The sequence below is a fragment of the Camellia sinensis genome, chromosome 13 (genome assembly GCF_055761805.1).
Source record: "Camellia sinensis isolate YWXY chromosome 13, ASM5576180v1, whole genome shotgun sequence".
NCBI lineage: Eukaryota > Viridiplantae > Streptophyta > Magnoliopsida > Ericales > Theaceae > Camellia > Camellia sinensis.
The window spans coordinates 120,218,452-120,229,687 of record NC_138973.1 but is presented as its reverse complement, the minus strand read 5'-3'; the positions used below and the strand labels follow the sequence as shown (position 1 = coordinate 120,229,687).

General features: G+C 43.8%; 2 protein-coding genes across 2 annotated transcripts; both read right to left on the bottom strand.

Moving 5' to 3' along the window:
• Positions 1–698: 698 nt before the first annotated feature.
• On the bottom strand, positions 699–4,214 carry LOC145805674 (uncharacterized). Its single transcript, XM_082900849.1, has 3 exons — positions 3,783–4,214; positions 1,890–3,644; positions 699–1,394 (listed from the first exon to the last, which is right to left on the bottom strand). The coding sequence occupies exons 1-3, from the start codon at positions 4,212–4,214 to the stop codon at positions 699–701; spliced, it is 2,883 nt and encodes a 960-aa protein (XP_082756975.1).
• Positions 4,215–4,235: 21 nt separating this feature from the next.
• LOC145805673 (uncharacterized) lies at positions 4,236–5,423 on the bottom strand. The gene has a single exon (XM_082900848.1). The coding sequence runs from the start codon at positions 5,421–5,423 to the stop codon at positions 4,236–4,238; it is 1,188 nt and encodes a 395-aa protein (XP_082756974.1).
• Positions 5,424–11,236: the final 5,813 nt, after the last annotated feature.

Genomic DNA, 11,236 nt, shown 5'->3' with positions numbered 1-11,236 from the left:
GTTGTCAATTCACAACTGCCAGGTTGGCTGTGCCGTACAGTTTGCCGAGCTAAAATCACCTCAAACGTTTTCTAATCAGAACTAGTAGTTCGGTTCCATGAACTTTCAAATGAACTGACATTTTAACTCTTCTGAGCAAAATCTGCTCGGCCTTAATTCGTTTGTAAATTTCATGCAATTTCGACGTGATCGAGCAAAATCAGCCGATCTTTTAAGTCGGGTAAGCCGCCAACATTTCTTTTAGGCCGAGCAAATTCAGCTCGGCTTCTTGTTGGTTGGACAAAACTCCAACATTCCGAATTCTGCCGAGCAAACTCCGCTCGTTTTCCATATTGGGCAAGACACCAATAGTCCACTGGGCCGAGCAAAATGCACACTGGGCAAAACACCAATGTTTCAGTTGAATTGGTCATGACGCCAACATTTCAACCGGGCGAGCAAAACCAGCTCGGCCCTAATGCGAATGGGGCCATACGCCAACTACACCGTCGGACAATGCACCAACTGTTTATGCGGTGTGCATTCATTCCGGCGAGAGGAAATCAGTCCGGTCCCATTCAGGTCGGTCTCTTGCCCCTGGTATTCATAATTGCCTTGCGTCCTTGCGAATCCATTGTACAAAGACGTAATTCCAAACAACAAGAGGGCTATTTTTCATTACAAAGGCATTGCTATCCTTTACATTGAGTGCCAAAAGGCTAAAGGTCTAAAAAAACTAAACAACACAAGAAGTAAAAGACCTTAAGGTTGGCCGTATTCCATGGTCTGGGGACAGCCTTGCCATCTATATCTTCCAGATGGTACGCCCTTTTACCAGCAAGACCAATCACCTTGTATGGTCCTTCCCAATTTGCACCGAGCTTTCCTTCGCCAGGGACCACTGCGTTGCCAAGCACCTTTCTTAATACCCAGTCCCCAATCTTGAACATCCTGGGGTGCATAGCCTGGTTGTACTTTTTGGAGAGTTCTTGTTGATAAGTCGCTATGTGGATCAATGCTCGCTCCCTCCTTTCTTCAGCAAGGTCCAACTCCAATGCCACCGCTTCACTATTCAGATATGGCTGGAAACTTTCAGAGCGGATGGTTGGCATGCCAATTGCCAACAAGATGACGGCCTCCATGCCGTAGGCCAAAGCAAATGGTGTTTCCCCGGTTGACCGCCTTGGCGTAGTGCGGTATGCCCAGAGCACATTAGGGAGTTCTTCAGCCCACTTGCCCTTAGCTTTCTCAAGCCGCTTCTTCAGCCTGTCCAGGATGGTCTTGTTTGAGGCCTCTGCTTGAACATTTGACTGAGGATAGGCCAGTGTCGAATTGTAGAACTCGATCTTCAACTCTTCGCAAAATCCGCGAAAGAGTTTACCATCAAATTGAGCGCCATTATCCGAGATGAGGGCCTTGGGTATACCGAGACGGGTGATCACGTTTTGCCATACAAACTTCTTCACGTCCTTTTCCCTTATGGTCGCTAGTGGCTCGGCCTCAACCCACTTGGTGAAATAGTCGGTGGCGGCGATGAAGAACTTACGGTTGCCTGGTGCAGCTGGGAGTGGCCCAACAATATCCAACCCCCAAAGCGCGAACGGCCAAGGACTTGTGAGAGGGAGCAAATCTCTAGCCGGCTGGTGGATCTGGTGGGCGAACTTCTGACACTTCTCGCACCTGCGAACATATTTTTGCGCATCTGCCTGCATGCGCAGCCACCAATAACCGTGAGAAATTGCTCGGTAAACCAAGGATCTGCCCCCAGTATGGCTGCCACAGATGCCCTTATGTATCTCATAGAGGAAAGCTTCCACCTTGGTGGGGTGGACACATTTCAAATACGGGCCGGTGAAAGATTTCTTGTACAAGGCCCCAGACGGGGAGAGCCAAAACCGCTCTGACTTTGCCCGGATCTTGTGTGCCGCCTTCTTTTCTCCTGGTAGAATTCTATCTTTCAGGAAGGCGATGATAGGATCCATCCACGAAGGGCCCAAATTGGTGCAGAGTAGCTCGGCTGATTCTGGTTCCTCAATGCTTGGCCGTGGTAAAAATTCTATCATCAAGGGGCTAGGAAAAGCTGTCTGAGCAGAAGCAAGTCCGGCCAATTCATCAGCCGCGCTGTTTTCCTCGCGGTCGATTTGTTCTAATCTTATTGCAGCGAACTTTTTGATCTCTGCGCGTACCAGCGCCTGATACTTGGCCATTCTTTCGTCATTTGCTTCATATTCCCCTGAGACCTGATTGACCACCAACTTGGAATCACTAAATACCATAAGGGCTGTGGCTTTCATTCTCAGCGCGCTTCTTAGTCCGGCAAGGAGAGCTTTATACTCTGCCTCGTTGTTGGATGCTGGGAAGCCGAGTGTAATTGCCTGCTCGATGATCAGCCCGTCCGGCGAGTTCAGCACAATGCCCAGCCCAGCCCCATGTCTGTTGGACGCCCCATCAATGAAGAGCTTCCACATCTCGCCAATAAACAGCTTCCAGCAATCAGAGGGGTTCTGGGAGTTTCTCATTTCCAAGTCTCTGATCGGTTCATCCTGGTCCCTTTCTTTGACTTGGTTGGGTTCATCATCTTCGGACTTTGTTAGTCCGGTCGTGCTCGTCTCTTTTCCTACTTGCGAACCAACACTCGTTTCTGTTGCCAGAACCATGGGTTGTGCTAAATCCGCACCAACCAAATCAACCGGGCATACTGGATGCATCCCAGGGGCAAATTTCGCCACAAAGTCGGCAAGTGCTTGAGCCTTGATTGCGGTGCGCGATCGGAACTTGATGTCATATTGTCCTAATTCCACGGCCCATTTCAAAATTCTCCCAGTGAAGTTTGCCTTTTCAAAAAGCACTTTAAGCGGGAACTCGGTTAACACAACTATTGTATGGGCATGAAAATAGTGTGCCAGCTTTCTTGACGCCATCATTAGGGCCAGCGCCAATTTTTCCAAGGGAAGATATCTCGTTTCGGCTGGGAGAAGAGTCTTGCTTACATAGAAGATCGGTAGGTGTTGGGTGCCATCAACACGCACCAATACCGCGCTGACTGCGTGTTGAGAGACAGCCAAGTAAAGGTACAACTCTTCGCCTGGCTGAGATGTGACCAGAATAGGGGCTGAGGAGAGATATGCTTTCAGGTCTGCTAGTGTGCGGTCGTACTCGTCATCCCAGAAGAATTTGGAGTTCAGAGTTTTAAAGAAGGGCCTGCAACGATCAGAAGACCAGCTGATAAATCTGTTCAACGCGGCTGCCATCCCGGCAAGATGTTGCACGTCTTTCGTGGAGTTAGGATGCTTCAGGTCTTGTATGGCCTTGATCTGTGATGGGTCAGCTTCAATCCCTCGGTTTGTGACCAGAAAACCCAGAAACTTTCCGGTGCCAACTCCGAAGGCGCACTTTGTGGCGTTCAAACGAAGCTTATGGAGCTTAAGTATGGCGAACATCTCTGCAAGGTCGGCGAGGTGTTGAAACTTCTCCTTACTCTTCACCACCATATCATCGATATAAGCCTCCATTGTTCGGCCCAAGAGAGGAGCGAACATTTTTGTTACCATCCGCTGAAAGGTCGCCCCGGCATTCTTTAGTCCGAACGGCATGACTTTGTAGCAATATAAGCCTCTGGGAGTTGTGAACGACGTGATCTCTCTGTCCAGTTCATACATGGCTATCTGGTGGTAGCCGCGATATGCGTCCAGGAAGCTAAACCTCTGATGGCCAGCGGTTAAGTCCACCAGTTGGTCAATTCGTGGGAGGGGAAAGCTATCCTTGGGGCAAGCTCGGTTGACAGTTTTGTAGTCAACGCAGACTCGCCACTTGTCGTTCTTCTTCGAAACAACCACCGTGTTGGATATCCACCGAGGGTATTGCACCTCCTCTATGGCCCCAGCTTCCAACAAATTCTTCACTTCTTCTGCGACCACTTCAGCATGGTGCAAGGCTGAGCGGCGCGTCCTTTGAATGACTGGCCGTGCATTAGGGAAGACATTCAACTGATGACAAATGAAGCTCGGGTCGATGCCAGGCATGTCGTAAGGCGTCCAGGCAAAGGCCTCCAAATTGGAAACCAAGAAGTTGACATAATCCATCCGCTCGGCGCTAGACAAAGATGATCTCAAGAGGAAGAATTTGGTTGGATCATTCTCATCAATGCGCACTTCCACCAAATCTTCGACCGACTTTTCCTCGGTCTTGCTTCCTACGTCTTCAAGGACCTCTTTACCCTCAGGCCCTTCAATCATTTGGACGAACCCTTTGGCCGCTCAGCTGTCATTCACCGCAACAAAGCATTGTTTCGCCATCACTTGGTCTCCCCAAACTTCCTTTATTTGTCCGCTTGGTGCCGGAAAGCGCATGACTTGGTGGAAGGTCGAAGCAACTGCTTGCATGGCGTGCAGCCAACCCCTGCCTAAGATCAAGCTGTAAGTTGATGGAACTTTAAGCACCCAAAACTCTACTTGCTTTACGACCGATCCCGCTTTGATCGGCAAAATAATCTTTCCGATTGGCCATTCTGGCTGCGAGTTGAAGCCGACCAAAGGGGACATTGCGGGGGCCAAGTCCTTGTCTTCCAACTTCATTTGTTTAAACGCGTCAAAATACATAATTTCTACCGAACTCCCCTGGTCGATCAAGATTCTCTTGATGTCAAAGTCTTCGACGCGTAGAGTGACTACTAAAGCATCATTGTACGGCATCTGAACTCTTTCCAAGTCCTTGGTTGAGAATGAAAGGATGTCCCTTTCTTCGGTCTTTCCCTTCTTCACAGCGGGCTGAACAGAGAGAACTTCCCTCATGTGCTCGGCCTTCTTGATCATCCCTCTCAGCTCGCAAACCCTGGCCGGTTCAATGATACCGTGGATGACGTTGATTACACCTTGCAGAGGCGCTTCTAGGGCGGCCAGGCCGTTTGGCTCGGCCTGGTCCGCTGGCGTGGCCTTGATGCCCCCATCTAAGTATTGGTCAAGATGCCCCACCGCCACCAACTCCTCTAAGTGTTGTTTGAGCGGCAAGCAGTCCTCTGTTCGATGCCCCCGTTCTTCATGAAAGGTGCAGCGATATTTTGAATTGAAGCCCCTCTGCGCACTCCCCAACTTGGCCGGCCAACGGACGAAGGGTTCACCTCGAATCTCGCTCAAAATGCGGTAGATGGGGATTTTAAATACCGTGGTGATCCTAGTCTGCGCCTTTAATTTTCTTTTGGCATCTTCCACTGCATCACGGGGAGGGTCAGCCCGGTCATTTCGGCAGCCCTTGTTTCTGTCATCACGGTTTGAACCATGGCGCTGGTCTTTCGACCGGTTGTTTGGCCGGTTATCCTCCTGCCCAACCGAGTGAACTTTCCCCGTAACCCTTCTGTCCGCTGCGTCCGGATTAGCCTTCTCGGTCGCGGAGGCGACATCATCCTCCACACGAATGTGCTCATTGATCCGCTGCATCAATGACTCCATGGTTGTGGGTTGATGCATCGTGAGCGAATCTCGAAGCCTATGTCCGACTGGGAGACCTCGTTTGTACTGAGTGATCGCCAGATTGGTGGGGCAGTCGAGGATCTCATTGTAAGTTTCTCAGTATTTCGCATTGTATGCCTTCAACGAACATCCAGACTCCATCTTGATGCCCAGGAGATGGTCGACCTCCTTCGGCGTTCGTGTGTTGGTTTTGAATCTGGTGACGAAGGCTTCCGCTAGTTGCTGCCACCCCTCAATGCTCCCCTCCGGGAGCCTTTCGAACCACTTCAACCCAGCTCTCCCAAGCTTGCCGGGAATATAAGGCACATCAAGGCGTCGTTGCGTCGGTGGCCAGCCATCACTTGCCGGTAATGGCTCACATGCATGTACGGATCCGTCTTGCCATCGTACAAAGTGAACTTTGGCTGGTGGAATCCGGCGGGGAGTGGCGTACTCTCAATCTCTGGAGACAGCGGCGTGGCTGTAAGTCGCGCCAGCTCTTTGTCTACCAGCGCAGGGGCCATCACATTGGGGGCTGGCATCGCCACCTCCTCACTACAACGAACTGGAGCGCTTAACCTCTGCAATGTCGGCACTCTCCGAGCCTCCCGACGGCGCGCCCTCTCCTCCAATATATCCCTCAAGTCCCCGAAACGTGTGGAGAAACAGGATCCCGACGTCGGTGTCGGGCGTGAAGGGCGGTAGATGCTGTCGCGAGAGAGGGGCCTGCCCTCTCCTTGGTCGAAATCTCCAACCCCATAGTTCCTGGTGATGGAGAGAGAGTGAGTCCTTCCCTGGCGGCGACTGCTACAATGAGGGGACGGGGTGCGCTCACTAAGGTTGCCCTCTCTAGCAACACCCTTCCCTTTAATCTGGCGTTTCAGCAGCTCTATCTCCGCCGCCATCTTGCGAATGACGACGTCTTGGTCCTTGAGTTTGTGCTCCAGGCGCCGCGCATGGGACTCCCCCCAGCATCGGCGGCCCTTAGGACTCTGCGAGCGATCAGTAATCCTCCCGCGTTTATCTCGTGCACTTCGCGAAGAAGTCTCTAGGCCCGCCATGGCTGGAATATTCGGAGGACCTTCTCTCAAGCGGATGTACTCAGGTGTGACGCCATCGACGACGGACAGTGGGGCTTCGCCATTGTTGGCCATGGAAATGGTTGAAGAAGCTCTAAGAACAAGGGTTGAATATCAAAAACTTCCCACAGACGGCGCCAATTGTACGGGGGCGAAATATCCTCTGCTTTCCGTACTCCTTGTACTCCAAGCTTCTCTTGACGGCGTCTACCTGGCAACACAGAAACGGTGAGCTGCCCGACGGTGGTGTGCCGGATAGACCCTCCGACGATCAAGTCAGTCCACTTGAGGAAGAAGAAGATTGATAGAGAGAGAGTATTCTCTTTGGAAAAGAAGTTGCATATCTCTAGCGTTCGTTCTCCTCCCTATTTCAAGGCTGGCCATGCAGCCTCAAGATTATGCGCGCACTACCTCTGCTGTCCTTCCCAGGGCAGGTGGCAGTGCTCGCCTCTCACCACCTTACGCGTGTAAAGGCTTAGTCCTCCCACCAGTACACGCAGAGCTGTCCAACGGTATTGGCGCATGCTTGGAGCTGATTTCCTCTATCCCTCATGCCATTGGTCCAGGTGGCACACTCGACCAGAATACCACGACCGGCCTATCACTCGTGGAGAGTTGCCATCACATGCACACCACCGAGCTATGCACCGCCGGACTGTCCCTTGTGAAGGGGCCAAAGGGCGGCACTTATGGCCGAGCTGATATTGACCGGTTCATTAGGCTAGCCGGTTGTGAGGTATGCCGGCCTCCACCTGTCCTACCTTCATTCTCGGTCACACGAAGCCCACTTATCTCAGCTGGTCGGTCAGAAGCGTGCCGGCCGTAACCGCGTCCACAGTCTAGCCCGAGTTGCTCCTAGCTTGGTCATCGGACACTGCTACGCCCTCGGCCGCGTTATAGCTCGGCCAGGCATTAGTTCGTGTTTGGCCGGTCTTCTGCTCGGCGGCGTGCAGTTCGTCATGATCGGCGTTATCGTAGCTCGGCCATACTAACTCGCAAATCTCCCCTCTCACTAAATATAACATAAGAATATTCATAGGACTTATTGGGAAACAAATTTATCAAAAGGAATTCACTACCAAATTTCTCTAAAGTTAAATCTCAGTATTCGTTGTTACAGAATCAAATATGGCTAATTCTCCATTTTTCATGAAGTACAAAATTTTCAAGAGAACGAAATCCGCCATTGTAATCTTGCGAAAATATTGAGTTTAGTCAATGAGTAACCATATCAATGTAATACCATATCTTTAAGTAGTGAAATCTAAAATAAAACAAATAAAATGCATAAACCATAAACCATAAACCAATCGATACTAGAAACTAAGCAATTTCTAAAAATTCAAACAACCAAAATTGAGAGTATTTTTTTTTTTTTTGGCGAATTACACTAGTAGTCCCTATAGTTTGAGGTTCGTGTCACTTTGGTCCTTGACTTTTCAATTGTGACACATTTGATCATGAATTTTGAATCTTGTTCCAATTAGGAACAATTGAAGGTACCATTGCTTAATTTCAAGGGCAAAATCGTCAATTTGATCAAATATACACTAATTTTACAAAATAAATGTCAAAAAAATATTTTTAAAATTTTAAAATTATTTCTGCCCACCAAAGATAAAATTATGTAAAATTGATAAATCTTTTAGACATTTATTTATTTTTTTATCAAATTAATTTTTATTATGTATTTGAATGATGATCATGTAATGGGTGGTAGTTTTTATTTTCATTAAATTAGTTTCTATTTTTTCAAAAGTCAAATATAACGATAACTTTGATACCATTACTGAACCAATCCCTTAAATCAAAAAATCTAAAACTAAAAATATTTCATATATTAAATATATCGAATATCCTTTAAAATATTAACAACCACTCATTACATGATCATCATACAAACATATAATAAAAATTAATTTGGTAAAAAAAATAAATAAATAAATGTCTAAAAGATTTATCAATTTTACATAATTTTATCTTTGATGGATAGAAATAAATTTTAAAAATTTAAAAATATTTTTTTGACATTTATTTTGTCAAATTAGTGTATATTTTATCAAATTGATGATTTTGCCCTTGAAATTAAGAAATAGTATCTTCAATTGTCTTTATTTGGAACAAGATTCAAAATTTAAGGTCAAATACATCACAATTGAAAAGTCATGGACCAAAGTGACACGAACCTCAAAATATAGGGATTGTTAGTGTAATTTGTCTTCCTTTTTTTTTTTTTTTTGTTGGCAACATATTCTTTCATATTATATTGAAACTGTAAATTACATATTTTTTTTAAGGAATAAAACTTTACACTTTTAAAATGGTGAAGATTTTGCAATTTTCTCCAATGTCATGTTTTCATGTCAAGTTTCTCAATATAGCAATTGATAAATTTTACAAATGATAAGATAGGAAAACGTGAAATTTTGCACTTTTGAAAAGGTGAAAATTTGCAAAATTATGAAATTCGAAAATTCATTCGGAAATCCTCTTTCACAATTAGCCCATAACATATTCTTGTATTCCAATAAGTCCTATTATTTGTATATTTGATCTATCAAATCTTACTTATCATATTTAAGGTATTTTATGAATAATTTTATCCTTACAAATATTTTTTGAGCTCTTAGCAATTTGGTGATGTGAACATTCGTATTTGATAGTGTGAATGTTTACATTGAGTCACTGTTAATGTGATCATTAATGCGCAATTCACCATATTATTATTAGGGGTATTTTAATAAATATGTCATTCATAGGACCTATTAGAATATAATAAAATAATTTGGACAAAGAATAACAATAGTGGGTCGGAAAAGATTTATAAATAAATGCCCCTATGAATGGGCAATTTCACATTTTATCAAAATTTAAATTAAAAAAAAAATTCAAAACCATCACAATTAACAAACCTACTTTCACACTCTTAAAATCATGAAAATTTTGCAAAATTATGAAATTCCTCATTATGAGAACACAACAAAAATGGATTTAGTCCTTCGGTCACAAGTTTATACTAGTACTAACATTACAAACTCTATCAATTTTTCATTACTTGCTCTTAATTAGTTCACAAAAAACTATATCAGTATTGATGTTTATTTTCTTAAATAGATAATTGTGAACCTTAGTGCTCTATATTATAGAAATGACACCTTATCTCCGCCCAAACTTTCAAAATTTGGTATTTTAAATTTTGAAAGGCTTAGGTGGCAAATTGACATAAACTAATTTGACATTTCATACAAGAAAACTTTTCACCTGATATGTCAAATTTATTGTTTTATTGTATTGTGTATCATTTTTATTACCTATTGGACTTGTTTTCCTTAATGTTGCTGTTGAACTTCATTTAAAAAACAAAGAAAAAAGAAAATGACAGGAGCTCAAGAGCATGTCAAAATTGACATGCTATGTTAATGCCAAAAGCCACGTCACATTTTGCAGTATGGAGTGGAGTGTTTATTTGATGTCAAATGTTTCCTTTAGTGTGCCACTATGGATTTGAAGTATTGGGTGGAGGTGAAGGTTTTGGAAACAAAGGTGTTGCCAACAGTTCCCTGGAAAGAACTATATATCAATCATACTCTTTGTGCAGCTGGTGTTTTATTTCTAATATGGATGATGAAAATAAAGTGACATTTACTTGTGGATTTAATCGGGTCTGTTTGGTTGACAACACATAAGATGCAAACTTTTCTCCTCAATGAATTGTTCTTGAAAAATCTAAAAATTCCCTAAATTATTGATTTGTGATTATATATCAATTTTAACCAGTAAATAGCAATCTCAATCAAAAAATCAAAGACAAATCGACATAACGATTTTATGTGGAAAAATCACAATTGGGGCACCTCCAATTGTAATTAAAAAAAACACTGGCAAAAGTCACAAAATAATCCACTAAGAAGACATAAAAAAAATTACGCAAGTGTACTCTCAATTACCTAACGAATCAACGTCCGAATCAAACCGGCCCTATGTGCCTCTTCCAGCCCCATCTTCACTTCGGAATTGTCTGGTCCAACGTTGAATCTACAACGCCCATGTCGAATCCACCAAAGCTTCAGGCTCAAGTTCCACAGAATCCACCGAAAAACAACTCTCTTTTGTGAATAAAACAAACTAAACAAACTCTTTGATATAATCCACTCAATTCATGATTAAACTTTCACAGATATCAAAAGAAACAGGCAAAGAAGCTCCAGATGAAAACCTTTACACCTAAGAAGAAGATTTGGAAGTCGTAACCCTAAAATCTGAAAAAACCACATATTTATAAAAAACAGGGCCGCGATGGTCGCTCGAGCGAAAGAATTCTCGCTCGAGCGAGGAGACTAAAACTGTAGAGACCCTAATTTTTGGTAGTTACACTTGAAACCCTAAGCCTTAGGTTAATTGCATTTTAGTCCCAAATTCCATAAAATTTTACAAAATGGTCCAATAAATAATAGATTTTCTATATTTTATTTTGTATTATAGTTAAATCCCAGAACACCACTTTATAATTGGAAATATCCTAAAACTTGGTTTTTATTTATTTACCCCCTAGTTTATAAATTAATTCATACATTTTATTTTTATTTCTATTTTTGTTTTTGTTGTTCTTTCATTTATTATTTATTTGAATATTTATTATTTATTTGAATAGAATATTATTGTTTGTTTGAATATGTACATAGGTGTGATAAATAATATTTTGGTAGAAAATTGGTTGAAAAACAAAATAAAAAA